Below are 18,682 nucleotides of genomic sequence, written 5' to 3'. Positions count from 1 at the left end.
CGGCGTGCGTTTAACCTCTTAAGGCCCAAGCTGTTTGTATACATGCTTTTTTTTAATTTCTCTTTGCTATTTGGGCTTATTGGGCCCTAATTAGAATAAAAACTAAGAATCATCTTTTGATATGATATACTTAGTCCATAAGTACACAACCGTGTACTTCATGTTTAGTGGCATGCTAATTCTTATTTTTACACGTTTTTTCCCAAATTCCATTGTATGTTATACTCTTCTGACACCACCAGATGGCAGTATAAGTGTCCACATAAGCGGCCATAAGACCCCAATTCAGTAGTGTACACAATTTTGGAAATAAGAGCTAAAAGGTGCTGTCCACGCATGTGGCCACTAAGCCTTTGTTAAGAGTGCAAGAATATTGGAGACAGGCGCACTTGTCCCCACACTAAAAGTATACAGCGAAGGAGAGAAACTATTTGATGTTGCTTTTATTTTCTCAATACAGTATCCATAAGCTGCTGTGAAAATAGCAGCAAAATATAAAAATCGCAAATCGAATAACAATCGCAATTTTGGAGAGAAACATCGCAATTACTCATTCTAACACCTCCCTCAAAATGTTATATACATGATGTAAGTATATATGTAATGTAGTAACGGGCACTTTAATGATAACATTTTATATTTACGTATTTTGATCATTTTAAGCATACGGTTCGCATTATTTCAAAAACGCATTACAACGTTTGCTTTTTTTTCTTTCTTCATCACTGATTAGTACTCACACTCTTTATGCGAGCCAACAAACATAATAAAACTTCACTTACCGTGCAATGTCTGCTGTCATTAGGATGCTGACTGCTAGGATGTCCATGTATTCCCATTTAGATTAAACATGTCTCATAATCCTCACAAAGAAAGGGGGTGGGGGACAGGGGGAACCAAGGGTCTTTTTGTGTCGTTCTCGCCAGTTTCGGGTCCTAAATGGCTGTCAAAGTGTACCAACTTGTCGGCATACCTACTCAGACTTCTTCTGTCCAGGTGAGAGGCATGATTTATGATCCACAATAACCTTACAGGGAGCAAGGAAACGAGAAAGCAGCAGACCACTCGATGATGTAAACCTAGGCACACACGTGTGCCTACACCCCCTAAATTATTACAGACGGCGCAGCTATAAATAGTTGGTCTGCGTTCGTGCTTATAATAACAATATCACTAATACTTTGTTAATTTTCAAGTCACAAAATGTAAATGAAGTACTGTTGGCGGTTTTTGAATGGTTATTTATTGGCTTTTATGGGTGAAATAGAGGGGCTCCCATTGGCTCCTCTGCACACTGACTTTTATTTACTTTTATTTAAAAGTTAGAATGCAATACAAATCCATCTGTTGTCATGGTTTTCATAATGATTGTGAATGATAGGCAAACTTTAAAAAAAAAAAGGGCAGTTCCCCTTTAAGCCTTGCTGAAGCTCATGGAATAGAAAAAATTATAATGGTAATGGTTTCAGTTAATTTCAAACGAGCATACAAGGTTACATTTATTGATTAGTTGCACAGTTCAACATTTCGGAAAAGGAGTAAAAAGAAGCATTTTATTGAATCCTATTCCTTCGCCGTATCGCGGCATTTACTAAGAAATATGTTCACTTCCTGTGCTCTATGTAAACTAATATAACAGTAACAGTTTAATATAGAATTTATACATACCGAAATTGGGAGTTATGACAGACATTGTTTGGTGATCAATGAGTATAGAATATTTTATAATATCTTCATAATCAAAGACTTGATTAGTGCATTCATGATTAAGTAAGATGTACTTGGCATAACTTGTGTATTAAAATTGGATCCAAATTTGCACAAAACTGTGCATAAATAGAGGCGCTATGCAGCCGCCACATACTCAATATTATTCTTTGCCACACAATTTGTCAGTTGTGATTTTTGTTTCTGGATATCAAGATTTATTTGATGTTTGATAATCATTTTGACCCGACATGACTCGTAAGAAAAGTATGCAAAGGATTGGGAGTTCACAAAGCAAGCTTAATATTTTGTTTAGACCACTGCTAAACATTCCAAACTACTATTAAACAGTAGAAGTAGCCAATTTAAAGGTATTTAGGTATAATACACAATTATTAATACAAAAAAAATAGAATTGTGAATAGTATAAAAATAAAAAACAAACCACCATTTGGTAGCCTTCCCGTTGTATATCTAAAGTGTCCAATTAGGCCCTGCAGTTAGGTAATTAAATACATTTTTGGTAACTTTCTACCTGTCATTTCTTTTTAATTTGTTCAGAGAAATCCCCAGATATTACCCAAAACTTATCCCGTAAAAAATATTCGGTAAAATACCATCGCTCTGCTTAGACCCCGCCTCCCGCCGCTCTGTATTGTCCCAGCATGCAGTGTTTGTGTCCACAAAACAGAAACAATATCTTCTTGTGTTTTGCCGCTCTGTGATCACTGTATAGACGTCTGTGTGTCCGGTGGGTGTGCAGGTGTTCCGGCCGCGTACGCCCCCCGAGGCCATCGCCCTCTGCTCTCGCCTGCTGGAGTACACGCCCACCGCGCGCCTCACGCCCCTCGAAGCCTGCGCGCACTCTTTCTTTGACGAGCTGCGCGACCCCAACGTCAAACTGCCCAACGGGCGGGAGAAGCCCTCCCTTTTCAATTTCACCACCCAAGGTAGGCGTGCACACTCACACCAGCTGTATAATGTGACCATAAGATGCTGTGTATCGAAATACAAATACATAGTTGACTCTTGTGTGTCCTCTCACAGAGCTATCCAGTAATCCGTCTTTGGCCTCCATACTCATCCCTGCCCATGCTCGCAGTCAGGCCGCCGCTTCCACCCCAACCAATGCCTCTGCCACCACAGGTAAGAGCAACGCTACACCAACCCTAATCAGCTACTTAATTGATTAGCTTTAAACTACCGTATTTTTCGGACTATAAGTCGCAGTTTTTTTCATAGTTTGGCCGGGGGTGCGACTTATACTCAGGAGCGACTTATGTGTGAAATTATTAACACATTACCGTAAAATATCAAATAATATTATTTAGCTCATTCACGTAAGAGACTAGACGTATAAGATTTCATGGGATTTAGCGATTAGGAGTGACAGATTGTTTGGTAAACGTATAGCATGTTCTATATGTTATAGTTATTTGAATGACTCTTACCATAATATGTTACGTTAACATACCAGGCACGTTCTCAGTTGGTTATTTATGCGTCATATAACGTACACTTATTCAGCCTGTTGTTCACTATTCTTTATTTTAAATTGCTTTTCAAATGTCTATTCTTGGTGTTGGGTTTTATCAAATAAATTTCCCCAAAAAATGCGACTTATACTCCAGTGCGACTTATATATGTTTTTTTCCTTCTTTATTATGCATTTTCGGCAGGTGCGACTTATACTCCGGTGCGCCTTATACTCCGAAAAATACGGTACACCTTTTTCTTTACATTGTTAGAGGGGACTTTTTCCATATTGACTCATGACAAAGAATGCATGACTCTTCGTATCAGAATTAATGCATTAACAGGAAGTGTACAAGTAGTTTTCTTTTTAAACATACTTCAAAATGAGCACATTTGTGGACTACTGCCACCTGCTGGTGTTTGTGGCAACTACGGTGGAACATATAGTTCAAACATGCTAAACATTGTAACTTTTTCCAACCTTTTATTAGTGAACATATTTACTTCAGTGCTAATTTGCCCATTGGAAATAAAGTAAATACAGTAGTACCTAGGGGTGTAACGGTACACAAAAATTTCGGTTCGGGACGTAGCTCGGTTTAGTGGTCACGGTCCGGTTAATTTTCGGTACAGTAAGAAAACAACAAAATATAAACTTTTGGGTTATTTATTTACCAAATTTGTAAACAATGGCATAACATACATATACACACAGGGTCCATTGCCAGGGTTAATGTGGTCAACATATATAAAATAAAAACTAAATAAGATAAGGCTCAGAATGGTTTCTTAACAAAACCTTTCTACATTTAAAGTGCTTTTTTTGATTGATTGATTGATTGAGATTTTTATTAGTAGATTGCACAGTACAGTACATATTCTGTACAATTGACCACTAAATGGTAACACCCAAATAAGTTTTTCAACTTGTTTAAGTCGGGGTCCACGTTAATCAACATTAAACTGCCTTTAACTTTTACTTAACTTAACTCAAGTTGTTGCTCAGATTAAATAAAATGACAAAACTTTTCTTTTACATATAAAAAGTGCAACATTAAACAGTTTCAAGTCAACTCAGCCTCAGATTAACTTTTCTTTCCCCTCCCCAGCCTGGCTAACTTGGCAGTAAGAGGATATATGGGCTCATTGTTCTTCCACCATAGAAGTGGGTCAAAATCTAGTTTTTAATGCAATATGGACTTAAATCTGCGGCTATAAAAACATTTGTTATTGCTTTAGCCTTGTGTTGCACCTTTCCTGCTTCCGGCTCCCAGACCGTAGTCGAGGAGCGCAGGGGAGACACTCCTCTAGGGCCGATGTATTCTCGGGGGCAACACCCTTCACTCTACCCGGCAGTGGGTCTCCACAGCTCCAGACTCCAGGGTAAATGAGGAGTCCGGCGATTAGTTGCAAAACGTGGCTTTATTGCGGTCTTGCACACAGCCAATCCAACAAAAGACACTAGCCACTCCCCGCACTCACGCTACCGCTCCCTCACCTCGCTCGCCCTCACACTCACTGACGTCACTCACCTCACATGCTGTCACATATTAAAGGGCCACACACACACACATACGCTACTCTCATAACACCTGCCTGACGCGCCGAGGAGAGGCTGCTTGAATGCGGTGGTGACTCTTCAAATGGGTTAGCATGTTTGACGTGTTGTCAGAAGCAGCTGCTGAACAATGTCTGCAAACCTCCGTCCTCCATTGTTGTATCACGCTGCCAAAGTGTTCCCAAACGGGAGATTAATATGTCCGTGTGGAAACTCATTCGGTACACCTCCGAACCGAACCGAAACCGTTCAATACAAATACACGTACCGTTACACCCCTAGTAGTACCTCAACTTGCGAACTTAAAGGGGAACTGCACTTTTTTTTTTTTTTAAATGTTGCCTATTGTTCACAATCATTATGAGAGACAACAAGACTAAAGTTGTTTTATTGTTTCGCCTTCTAACATAAAAAAATGGTCTCTTTCATGCATTCAAAAACTGTCAACAATACTTAATTTGCAGGGTTTTTTAATTTGTTTTAAAAAGGCTTTGAAGGCTACAATGGTGACTCCCATTAGTCACATTTTTCAAGCGTTTATCTTCTTTAAAATCATTTAAAAAAAAGACGTGTGTTCTTGTCTCTCATAATGATTGTAAATGATAGGCAAAATTTAAAAAAAAAGTGCAGTTCCCCTTTAATTGGTTCTGTGACTCTGCTCTTAACTCAAAACACTCGGATCTCAAATCAACGTCTCAAACTGAAATGAATTGAAATCATTTTAATTGGTGCTTGCTCCCCACTCCCACTAAAGACAGCACAATTTTAACATGTAACATGCCCTTTAAAATGACAAAAATGGCTTTTAGATAATACATATTGTACAAAAACAATACAAAAGAATGTAGTACAAACAACTACAGTAGTTTTATGGTTACAATAATGTACGGCATTTACCTGCTGCTTCTCCATCAAACACACCATCAGCAGCTTCTCTGTATTTTCATGGATACATTTCCACTGTTTATACATTATTTTAACGTCCTTGACTTGCCTCATCAGTATGGTGCATGCAGACTGGCAGGACCCTCAAATTACTTCACAGAGAGTTATTTTTTTGATACAATAAACATCGTCCACTTTGTTCTCAGCACTGTCCTTCATACTCATTTTCTTCCCTTCCAGTGGTTGGAAAAACAAAGTTATGTTGATCTCTAGTTACAAGGTAATGCTAGCGAGTAAGACCAAATGTTTTGGGCGGATCTTACAAGTTTTGATGTGACATTTTGCCACACCAACTAATGGCCGGTGTGTTTCTAACTCAAATATTTGCTTTTAACTTCAAGCATAACAATTAGCTGTGAGACCGCTCTCGTCTCAAAACACTCTTAAGTTGAGGTACCGCTGTAAAATCTATATAAAAATCTATACCGGGGTCAAACTGTTTCTGCCCTACCCTAAAACATCCATCAACTGTCAAGTGTAAAAATAAGTTAGCCAGTAGTAAAATAAAAACTCAAAATATCTTATGACGGTATTCCTAAGATGCAACGCAAAGGTAGGCCATGTTTTGTGCACCAAATTACGATCCAGTGAATGTGTGGCACACTCACTGGCTGTATTGACACCGTGCTACTGTTTCATAACTGTGCCATCTGCCGGAATAGAAAAAGTCACTACATTTGACCTGAAAATAAAATGAATAGTTTTTATAAAGAAAATCACACATGCAACTGATGAGCCAAATGATAAGCAAGCAAATACTTTATTTGGCGCTATAAGATCAAAATGATCCTACACTTCAGAATGTCTAGTTGTTACATCTTGTTTTATTATGACATTTCTTTGCAAGTATGACATTAAGTTCCAATTACAGTTACAAGTCCAACACAATAGATGGCTCTAGTGCAAAGTATATGGTGTGTTGGCTAGTCAGTTCAGTCCTTGCTGTCTTGTCTTTTGTTGTGCCCTAAAACTATTGTACTTACTACGGGCCAGCTTTTAGAATGTAACGCACATCTTGGTTGTAGTTTTCATAAACAAACCTGGAGGTTGTTGAAATCGCCATGTAAAATTGCTAATGCTAATCAGTAGCATTTGGGACGGTGTGGCGAAGTTGGTAGAGTGGCCGTGCCAGCAATCGGAGGGTTGCTGGTTACTGGGGTTCAATCCCCACCTTTTACCATCCTAGTCACGTCTGTTGTGTCCTTGGGCAAGACACTTCACCCTTGCTCCTGATGGGTGCTGGTTAGCGCCTTGCATGGCAGCTCCTGCCATCGGTGTGTGAATGCTTGTGTGAATGGGTAAATGTGGAAATACTGTCAAAGCGCTTTGAGTACCTTGAAGGTAGAAAAGCGCTATACAGGTATAACCCATTTATCATTTATTTATCATTTTAAAAGAAAAGCCCATATACAAGCTAGCACATTTTTGGAAAAAGTGGAGCCTCACTTGACCTAAGTTGGAGTGTTTTTTTGAGTCAATTTCTTTGATGGCATTGAAAATTCTAACATTCCCTAGAGATAGTTTGGCTGAGTCTGCTGTCAGTGCTGCGAGAGTGATTGCCAGGTGCCGAAGTGCAAAGAACCCTGGTTACCTGGGTTATGTTATGTTGACCGGGTAACCTAACATGGCATCGTGGGATTTTACATAGGACTGGCATGATTCGGTCAGTGCCAAAAAAAAAAGTACCGAATTCGGTACTCATCCCTACAAATATCTCAGCAGTTGTATAGGTCACATGGGTATTTTCCTAAAGTGACACACACAGGCATTGAGGGTCACCTTATTACTCCTTCATTGTTATCATAAGGTAGACTATAGTGATGGGTCAAACTACTACTTGTATATTAACACTGGAGTTTTGCTGCTTTTGAATCAGGGACCCCTTTTTTTCCCGTGTTTATTCTTTTTCTTCTCTTCTCACCCCATGGTGAGTCTTTTGGAATAAGCTTTGCAATAAAATATATACAAATCAACCTGTGCAGCCTGTGTTACATTATAGTAATTATATAAGCAAAAAAATATCATGCAACAAGAAAAATATATGTTGCTAGTAGGATTGTCAAAATGAACGAGTTAACTCGTGTGATTAATCACAAAAATCCGCCGCATTAATCATGAAGACACCTAAATTAATCATGCCATTTATTTTGACCGTACATTCTCTTTTACCTTAACCGCCATATGGTCAGTGATCAGACCAATGCATACGTGAGTACTGGCAAATTTACCTCCAAAATACAGCCCGCAAGAATTTTAGATAAAACTTTTGCCAAGTTTTGTGCAAATAAATGACATGCATTTAAGTAAAACGTTTAAAAACATTCCTGGATGACATTCCGACTAGGAATGTCCGATAATATCGGACGATAAATGCTTTAAAATGTAATATCGGTATCGGTTTCAAAAAGTAAAATTCATGACTTTTTAAAACGCCGCTGTGTACACGGACGTAGGGGGAAGTATAGAGCGCCAATAAACCTTAAAGGCACTGCCTTTGCGTGCCGGCCCAGCCACACAATATCTACGGCTTTTCACACACACAAGTGAATTCCATGCATACTTGGTCAACAGCCATACAGGTCACACTGAGGGTGGCCGTATAAACAACTTTAACACTGTTACAAATATGCGCCACACTGTGAACCCACACCAAATAAGAATGACAAACACATTTCGGGAGAACATCCGCACCGTAACACAACAAATACCCAGAACCCCTTGCAGCACTAACTCTTCCGGGATGCTACCATATACACCCCAGTTACCCCCTACCCAACTTCAACCCCGCCCCCCCAACCCCGCCCACCTCAACCTCCTCATGCTCTCTCGGGGAGAGCATGTCCCAAATTCCAAGCTGCTGTTTTGAGGCATGTTAAAAAAAATAATGCACTTTGTGACTTCAATAATAAATATGGCAGTGCCATGTTGGCATTTTTTTCCATCACTTGAGTTGATTTATTTTGGAAAACCTTGTGACATTGTTTAATGCATCCAGCGGGGCATCACAACAAAATTAGGCATAATAATGTGTTAATTCCACGACTGTATACATCGGTATCGGTTGATATCGGAATCGGTAATTAAGAGTTGGACAATATCGGGATATCGGCAAAGAAGCCATTATCGGACATCTCTAATTCCGACAATAAAATTGCATTTGTGTACAATTATTGGGGTCTTTTTTTAAGCCAATTTGAATCATGCAAGGCAGTAATCACCTTTGATTAATCATGATTAATCTGATTTTAAAAAATTATCATTTTACAGTCCTAGTTTCTACTAATAACAAAAATGTATCTTCATAACACATTTCTGTATGTATGCAAACTGTACGATGACGTCATATTGACCACGCCCCCGCAAACAGAATTGTGTACAAAATGCCCTCAATGTAGCTTCCTGCCACTCCCCCTTGTGTCCACAGACGGTAGCGGCACAGAGCGAGTCCCCAGCACCACCACAGCCTCAGCTTCCGCCTCCAACGCCACTTCCTGAGCGCCGCAGACCACCGCCAACCTCCGAGTCACCCCAACCCCCGCCCTCCCCCCATTGTCGTCCCAGCCCAGGTGCGGGGTAAGGTAAGGCGAGGCGAGCTCAGACCCGACCTGCTCTCCTCCCTGACACAAAACCACCGCCGACACCCCCTTCGAACTGCGCCTGCCATCCAGCTCTTACGAGTGGGGGGGGGGGGGGGGGGCACGCAGGCGTGTGAAGATACGAATATACCCTTCTCACGTTGCTCGTCCGCTAATCTTTTTCTTGCTTGCCGCTATTAAACCACTCAAAGAAGAAGTGAGCCCGACCCCACCCGCCGCCCATTTTTACAGCACCCTAACCCCCCTAATTATTACTATAAATATAATTATTATTAGTTTCCTCCTGTATAGTGCATGACCTGAGAATGGTTAGGATCAACTGGGGGGTGGGGGGGCACGCTCTCTCACTCACCTTTGACCTCAAGGCATGGGGCTCGTATACACACACACACACAGATGCATGATGTATGTGCAAAAGGGTTTATTTTAGTTTTTTGCCACCAGGGGTTGTTTTTAAAAGTGCTTCGCAAGCCATTTTACCCGACTTTGTTTTTTTTACAAAGGAAAAAAAAAAAAAAAGTTCTCCCCCCCCGGGCGTTTTTGTTGTCGTTTATCCGTGTGCTTGTATAATATATACATAACGCATTACATCCACAGTTTATATATGACTTTTCCTTCTGTATAAAAGGTATATATAGATATATGTATATTAACTCCCGCCGTTCACAAGTCATTTATTGGTGAGTTCATATCCGTCAAGAGCCGCGGCAATATTTGCCGCTGCCTTTAAAAGGCAGTAGAATTAGACAACGTGATGGGGTTTGTTTTTTTTTTGGTTGTTTTTTCGTTTGCCGGAATGTGCTGAAATTCCAGCGCTCCTCGTCGTCTTTACGGTGTCCGATGTGGGGGGCGCTCTTTCCATCGAACACTTTGAACCACTAAGTTGTTCGGTACGGTCCTATCGACGGACAATTCTCACGACTACAGCAGAAAAAAAAAAAAAAAAAAAAAAGATGGGGATAAAAAACTGAATATGTATATACAGTATAAATGCGCCTCACCAAATAGTTTTTTTTTTTTGTATGTGTTCACGGTATGTACATATGCAGACCCATGTACTGTTTATGAGCAAAGATGGAGGGGGGAAGGGGGGGAAAAAAACAAACAAAATAAACAGAATCTGGTTGTTGATGGATATTGTAGATGCTGACGAGCGTTATCCAGCCATATGTTCAATCTTACCTGTACAGTACAGTAGAGGGCGGCTGTAATATTATTGTAAGCAGAACTAGTCATGTATAGTGTAACTATAGTTTGGAGTGCCTTTGCTTTCATACACCTTCGCCTTGTTTCCCCTAAAAGACTCTCCTTTTGGTGCTGTTGAATGACACCCCTCACCCCCACCGCCTCTTTTGTCATTGCACAGGTTCATTGTAATATAATATACAGATAGTTCACTGACTGAACTGTTTATTTCAACACAAACTTGCTCTCCTATATTGTCTTGGGCGCCGCAGTGCTCGCATGGACCCCTAGGGGGGGTCAGTTGATTGGCAGACTTTGAGTATACATGACGTGACGTCATGCAGTGTGCTGTGCTACCAAGGAGTGTTAAGGGCACGCTGGTCACAAACGAATGATATTGTGTATTAAACGTCATAGGAGTCGGAAGAATTTGGTTCGAAGAGAAAGTGATACGAGAAAAAAAAATTATAAAAAAATCTAAAAAAACATTGAGAATGATATAAAATTATTTAAAGTGTAATGGTACAGTATTACTAATTAATATGACACGATGAAGACTTAAAAAAAAAAAAAAAAGTTATACAATGACAGCTCAATCATAACTATAAAAAAATATTATTTTCTAGTTAATAAAAAAAATTACGTTTTCCTCACGTTTTCTTTTTAAAGTACCATAAAAAATGTTTCCGGAATAGTATCACTTTTTTCCCCTTGTTAAAACAAGGTTATTTTTGTTATACATTTTTGACGTTCTACCCGCAATTGAGAATTATATAAAATTATTTAAAGTTTAACAGTACAGTATTACCAATTAACATAACACGATGAAGACTTAAAACAATTTATAAAATTGTGTTATACAACGACAGCTCAATCATAACTATAAAAAAATATTAAAACTTTTTTTCTAGTTAAGAAAAAACTGACGTTCTCCTCACGTTTTCTTTTTAAGTACCATAAAAAATGTTTCCGGAATAGTATCACTTTTTTCCCCTTGTTAAAACAAGGTTTTGTTTTTTTTTATAAATTGACGTACCCACAAGAGTGAACATCACGACTTTATTTACGATCTACTTCTCTGACTGTTGGGCTATTTTGCCTCCGAATATGAGCCTTTATTCTCACAACACTTTTCTTTTCGATGTCACGTAGCGCCTCTTAATGCTCCTTGGTCACTGTTGCTTCTTGAAGGTAACGATGTATACATACCGTCGCCGTGAGCGCACATGTTTTGCGTGATATGTCCGCCATCTTGGGGGGGGGGGGGGGGCGGTGGCGTTTTTTTGTCAAGGATTCAGTAGCACCTAAAGGGGTGGTGGAGTCACGTGACCTCTCCTGCTTGCTGTAATTTTGGCATCCACGAACATGTTGCAACCCTTACCTTACCTTACCTTACCTCCCACCCCCACTACAATAAAATCACCAAAAAGGTTGCCAAAAAAAGGAGAAAAAAAAAAAAAAAGACGACATGCAAGTGGAGATGCTAGTGTTTTATGTTAGCCTAGCACAACGTGCTAACCGGGGTTCCAGAAAAATCTTTGAAGAAAAAAAAACAAAAAACATCCCGTATAACAACAGTACTACTTGAATGACTCTGTTTGTGACTGAAATTTTTATTTTGTTTTTGTTTGTTTTTTTCTTCTGTTCTGTGAAGGTATGCTAAATGTGCGCCTCTGTAAATATTCCCTCTGCGTGCTCTGAGGAATAGTTCCCTGGTACTGTAATTTGCATTAAATAAAGAGTAGGATAGCCTGGAAATGATCACATCTGCTGCTTTTTGTCTTTTTTTTTAATATATGAGTGTTCCTTAAATATTGTAAAACATTTGTTTTTATGAACATTTTTTCACAATTTTAAAAATTTGAATCTCATTTTACATGCTCATTGTGCCAATACAATACATTTTGTTCTAACAATAGTTAAGTAATTGTCTTAAAACAGATTTCTAACTAACAAACAAATGGACAAATACAGCATAAATACAAATATTTAAGAACAATTTAAGTTAAGAAGAGACTTTGTGTTTAATGTTGAAAAATATTAAAATACAACTAAAGCTATGATGGAAAAAAAACAACCAAAATATGTGTTATTTAAAACATAAGTAATTGTAAAAAGTTGTTTCTATCGTAAATTTAAAAACTGAAGAAACTTTAAGTACTGTTTAGAAACTTTATTTCAATAGAAAAATTAATACAATTTTGGAAAGTATTTGTTTAGGATAAAATACAATTGAACAGAACATGTTACTGTCAGATTTCCATATTTTCAAAAAACTAGATGTCATAAAAAATGCATCAAATTTAACGATTAAAATTGCTTTAATTAAAAAAAACATTACTAAATTGTCCTAATAAATCAATTACGATTTAAATGTTTAAAATGCCTTTTGTTCTGAAATACACCAAATGCTGTATTTTGATAAATGTCTGAAAAAACTGTTCGACCTTGTCAGACTTTAAACGTATTGTGTACTTTGGCCACTGGGGGCGGTGTCCCTAATACTTCAACATGTATGGCAGGAGATTTAAAGTGCCGAAAAGTCTTGCAACAAATAGTCATAGAAGCAAAATAAATGTGTATACCGGTATATTTTATTCTGCTTCCCTAGTACATTTTTACAATGTGGTAAAACAATACGGCTTTCTGTGAAAATTATTTCAAATACTACATGTCTTTCTTTTTTAATGATTCAAACTTACTCATCTACACTGGGTACGGAAAGTATTCAAAGTATTCCCTTTACATTTTTCATTCTTTGTTTCATTACAGCCATTTGCTAAAATCAAAAAAGTTAATTTGATTTCTCATTAATGTACACTCAACACCCCATGTTGGCAGAAAAAACAGAAATCCAGAATTGTTTGAAAATTTGTTTAAAAAAAAACAAAAAACCCTGAAAAATCACACGGTCATATGCTGTGACGCTCGTATTTAACTCACATGCTGTCCATTTCTTCTGATCCTTCTTGAGATGGTTCTGCTCTTTAACTGGTGTCCGGCTGTGTTTAATTAAACTGATTGGACTTGATTAGGAAAGGCACACACCTGTCTATATAAGACTTTACAGCTCACAGTGCAAATGAGAATCATGAGTTGGAAGGAACTGCCCAAGGAGCTCAGAGACAGAATTGTGGCAAGGCACAGATCTGGCCAAAGTTACTAAAGAATTTCTGCAGCACTCAAGGTTCCTAAGAACACAGTGGCCTCCATAATCCTTAAATGGAAGAAGTTTGGGACAACCTCAACTCTTCCAAGTACTGATCATCCAGCCAAACTGAGCAATCGTGGGAGAAGAGCCTTGGTGAGAGACGTAAAGAAGAACCCAAAGATCACTGTAGCTGAGCTCCGGAGATGCAGTAGGGAGATGGAAGAAAGTTCCATAGTCAACTATCACTGCGGCCCTCCACCAGTCGGGGTTTTATGGCAGAGTGGCCCGACGGAAGCCTCTCCTCAGTGCAACACACATGAAAGTGCGCATCGAGTTTGCCAAAAAACACATGAAGGACTCCCAGACTATGAGAAATAAGATTCTCTGGTCTGATGAGATCAAGACTGAACTGTTTGGTGTTTATTCTAAGCGGTATGTGTGAAGAAAATTAGGCACCGCTCACCACCTGCCCTATACAATCCCAACAGTGAAACATGGTGGAGGCAGCATCATGATATGGTGGTGGGACGGGTTACAATTGAAGGAAAGATGAACACGGCCAAGTACAGAGCTATCCTGGAAGAAAACCTCTTCCAGAGTGATCAGGACCTCAGACTGGGCCGAAGGTTCACCTTCCAACATGACGATGACCTTAAAGGCCTACTGAAACCCACTACTACCGACCACGCAGTCTGATAGTTTATATATCAATGATGAAATCTTAACATTATAACACATGCCAATACGGCCGGGTTAACTTATAAAGTGACATTTTAAATTTGCCGCTAAACTTCCGGTTCGAAACGCCTCTGCGGATGACGTATGCGCGTGACGTAGACCGGGGAACACGGGTATGCCTTCCACATTGAAGCCAATACGAAAAAGCTCTGTTTTCATTTCATAATTCCACAGTATTCTGGACATCTGTGTTCGTGAATCTGTTTCAATCATGTTCATTGCATTATGGAGAAGGAAGCTGAGCAAGCAAAGAAGAAAGTTGTCGGTGCGAAATGGACGTATTTTTCGAACGTAGTCAGCCACAACAGTACACAGCCGGCGCTTCTTTGTTTACATTCCCGAAAGATGCAGTCAAGATGGAAGAACTCGGATAACAGAGACTAACCAGGAGGACTTTTGACTTCAATACACAGACGCCTGTAGAGAACTGGGACAACACAGACTCTTACCAGGATTACTTTGATTTGGATGACAAAGACGCAGACGTGCTACTGTGAGTATGCAGCTTTGGCTTCTAAACATTTGATCGCTTGACCGTATGTGCGCAACTTTTTTTTGCGTATGTACGTAACTTTTTAAAAATATATAAGCTTTATGAACCTTGGGTTAGGTGAACGGTCTTTTGGGCTGAGTGATTGTGTGTGTTGATCAGGTGTTTGAATTGTATTGGCGTGTTCTATGGAGCCAGGAGCTAGCAGAGGAGCTAGGAGCTAGCGTAACAAACACGCAGGTGTTTTTATGCAGGATTAATTTGTGGCATATTAAATATAAGCCTGGTTGTGTTGTGGCTAATAGAGTATATATATGTCTTGTGTTTATTTACTGTTGTAGTCATTCCCAGCTGAATATCAGGTCACCCCCGGCTCTCACAGCATCTTCCCTATCTGAATAGCTTCAACTCCCCACTAGTCCTTCACTTGCACTTTACTCATCCACAAATCTTTCATCCTCGCTCAAATTAATGGGGAAATTGTCGCTTTCTCGGTCCGAATCTCTCTCACTTCATGCGGCCATCATTGTAAACAATAGGGAACTTTGCGTATATGTTCAACTGACTACGTCACGCTACTTCCGGTAGGGGCAAGCCTTTTTTTTTATCAGATACCAAAAGTTGCAATCTTTATCGTCGTTCTATACTAAATCCTTTCAGCAAAAATATGGCAATATCGCGAAATGATCAAGTATGACACATAGAATAGATCTGCTATCCCCGTTTAAATAAAAAAAATTCATTTCAGTAGGCCTTTAAACACACAGCTAAAAATAAAAGAGTGGCTTTGTAACATTTCTGTGACCATTCTTGACTGGCTCAGCCAGAAGAACCATGACCTAAACTTAATTGAGCATCTCTGTAGAGACCTGAAAGTGTCTGTCCACCAACATTTACCATCCAACCTGACAAGACACTGGAGAGGATCCCCAAATCCAGGTGTAAAAAAACTTGTTGCATTATTTCCAAGAAGACTTGCTCAAAAGGTGCTTCCACTTTACTGAGCAAAGGGTCTGAATACTTATGACCATGTGATTGTTCCCTTTTCAATACATTTGCAAACATTTCTGCATTTCACTTTTTTTCTGTCAATATGGGGTGCTGAGTGTACATTGACAAGAAATAAAATGAACTTTTTAGATTTAAGCAAATGGCTGCAATAAAACAGAGTGACAAATGTAAAGGGGCCTGAATACTTTCCATAGCCACTGTATGTTTACAGGTGTGACATCTAAAGTAGAACAAGAGTATGTGGAAAAATGAGACGACAACAACAACAAGTGGGCTCACAGGAAAAAAGATTAGCGCGGCTGCATCTTGAGTCATGCCAGCAAGTCATAAGGCGTGAAAGTTATTATTGTGCAACAGAAACTATTCACAACACTTATTAATAAACGCGTCAAATGAATATCTCTGGCATTGTCATGAAACATGAGCATTATCTTGTTACCTCCTTTTTGATACAAGTCTTGTATTGGAGGTTACAAGCGACAGTGTAACGTTTGCGTTATTCGGCCGCGTCCTCGCTCTGATCCGGGTCGAGCATCTGGTCCAAGGCTTTCTGGGCCGCCACCTCAGAGAAGCGGGTCACCTGCGGCGTGCCCATCGTGCTCGACTGGATCTGCGGCTGCGGCAGACCCTCCACGATGCTGCGGACCGCCAGCAGGTGTCTGCGTTGTCTCTCTTGCACTGGAAACAAAGACAATGATCGGGGTTGTGGAACAATTCGGAACATTTTCAAAGATTTGGAATCAGACCCAAAAAAAAAAGTCACACAAATGGATTTTTTTTCTTTCTTTGTTTTTGTTGGAATAATTCCAAAATAAGACACAAAGATTAAACATGGGATGTTACTACAGTGGCACAGTATCGTATCTTGGTATTCCAGATTGCTTTTTAGTGCTTAACTTATTTTTACACTTGTAAAATTGCAGGATTATTAGCAAAGGAAAATACCTCATTCTTGTTTTAAATTAAGACTTTACGACTGTTTTTCAAAATCCTGTACTTACTACTGCAATAGTTGGCCTTTTTTGCTCACAATAATGTCTACATTTTTGTAATGATTCAATTTTAAACTTTTTTTTTTTTATTAGTCCATAGTAACTTCAGGCTTCCTTCTCCTAACGTTAAAAGAAAAAATAATATAAGATTTGTATTCCTATAATATTTTCTTAACAATACAACTTTTTGATAGCATGACTTCTGTTTCCAAGATAACTTAATTCTTGGAATGAAATATCTAAATCTAAATCTGTGTTAAATGACGATGTTTTCATGTAATGATACAACTAGTATTTCTCCCCATTTTGACTATTTTTTTGTACTATTACACTCGATCACATATTTGACTTCTATAACCAAGACTACTTAATTTTTGTAAAGTAGAAAAAAACAACTGCAATATTATGACTTTTAATTTAAAAAAGAGGACTTCATTCTCTTATTACTAAACTCTGTTCATTTAATGATACACATTCACATTACAACTGTCTTTGGGGTAATATTACATATGACATCTCTTCCTAAGACAACATAATTATTTCAAAGTAAAACATTAATTCCGCAATATGTTATTCTTGTCATATTTTGAATTTGTTTACGTAATGATAAAAAAGATGGCTTATCTCTCACCACCTTTTTTCTTGTAATATTACAAGTTGTACCATAGTATACGACTTCTCTAACATGGGTTTAAGATTGAAAAAAATTATCAAATTTAACAATGTTTTATTTTAAAAAAAAAAAATTGTAACATAGGATATTTTAATGTAATAACATTACTTTATTCTCTTTGCATTACGGCATTTTTTTCTTATTACAACTTTTCCCATTGAATAGGATTTCTTTTATCAGGACTTTAGTATCTTGATGTAAAAAAATATATATATTTAAATGCATTCTTATAATATAGCTTTTTTAAAAATCAGCATTATTGCAGAAAAATATATATATATTTTTGTCATATCAGGATTTAGTTCGTGAAATACCACACCATGACTTTAGCCTCTTAGCGTTACAACATTTTTCTTTCATATGATTAATACTTTTCTCATTATATGAATGAATGAATGATCTTTATTGTCATTGTGCATGTACAGGTACAGGTCCAACGAAATTTAGGTTGCTTCCCTAAGGTGCTTTGCTTTTTAAAAAAAAAAAAAAAAAGAAACCACACAATATACAAAAACAACACAATATACACAATATGGGCACCCGATGATTATGAGTTATTCTACAAGACAAATTAATTATGGTAATGTTGAATAAAAATAACAAATGACACACACACACATACATATATATATATATACACACACACATATATATATACACATACATACATATACTGTATATATATACACATACATACATACATATATATACATATATATATACATATATATATATACACAGTGTTGGGTTAGTTACTGAAAACCAGTAATGAGTTATAGTTACGAGTTACTTCATTTCAAAAGTAACTCAGTTACTAACTCAGTTACTTACACCAAAAAGTAATGCGTTACTTTGAAAAGTAACTATTTAGTTACTTATTTTTTTCTTTTCTTTTTTAAAAGCTCCCATTAATGCCCTTTAGCCTTCATTTCAGTACTGTTATTGCACTGGAGAATAATACAACGTGTTGATCAACTTGACATGCATTTGCATCACTGAACTCTGCTAAGCAACGTGCTCTACATACAACACACAAACAATGTGGTCTACATACAACACACAAACAATGTGGTCTACATACAACACACAAACAATGTGGTCTACATACAACACACAAACAATGTGGTCTACATACAACACACAAACAACGTGGTCTACAT

General features: G+C 38.2%; 2 protein-coding genes across 7 annotated transcripts in view; one reads left to right on the top strand and one right to left on the bottom strand.

Annotated features, from left to right (window-relative positions):
- The window catches only part of gsk3ba (glycogen synthase kinase 3 beta, genome duplicate a), a 64,812-nt gene extending 52,579 nt beyond the window's left edge, over positions 1–12,233 (top strand). For 2 of the 4 annotated variants that reach the window (XM_062069049.1, XM_062069048.1), the window contains exons 9-11: positions 2,444–2,657; positions 2,755–2,853; positions 9,111–12,233. In XM_062069049.1, coding sequence (XP_061925033.1) covers positions 2,444–2,657; positions 2,755–2,853; positions 9,111–9,181 — 384 coding nt within the window. In that variant the 3' untranslated portion in view covers positions 9,182–12,233. The remainder of the gene's footprint in view (positions 1–2,443; positions 2,658–2,754; positions 2,854–9,110) is intronic. The other 2 variants (XM_062069051.1, XM_062069050.1) reach the window with 1 other exon arrangement.
- Positions 12,234–12,630: 397 nt separating this feature from the next.
- Positions 12,631–18,682, bottom strand: part of cfap91 (cilia and flagella associated protein 91) — a 44,878-nt gene continuing 38,826 nt past the window's right edge. For 2 of the 3 annotated variants that reach the window (XM_062069042.1, XM_062069044.1), the window contains exons 17-18: positions 15,610–16,535; positions 12,631–14,278 (exon numbers count right to left, since the gene is read on the bottom strand). In XM_062069042.1, coding sequence (XP_061925026.1) covers positions 16,354–16,535 — 182 coding nt within the window. In that variant the 3' untranslated portion in view covers positions 12,631–14,278; positions 15,610–16,353. Of the gene's footprint in view, positions 14,279–14,890; positions 16,536–18,682 lie in introns of those variants that run through there. The other variant, XM_062069043.1, reaches the window with a different exon arrangement.

The sequence above is a fragment of the Entelurus aequoreus genome, linkage group LG14, assembly GCF_033978785.1.
Source record: "Entelurus aequoreus isolate RoL-2023_Sb linkage group LG14, RoL_Eaeq_v1.1, whole genome shotgun sequence".
Lineage (NCBI taxonomy): Eukaryota > Metazoa > Chordata > Actinopteri > Syngnathiformes > Syngnathidae > Entelurus > Entelurus aequoreus.
The sequence above is the reverse complement of the archived record's forward strand: the minus strand, read 5'-3'. Positions and strand labels throughout refer to the sequence as shown.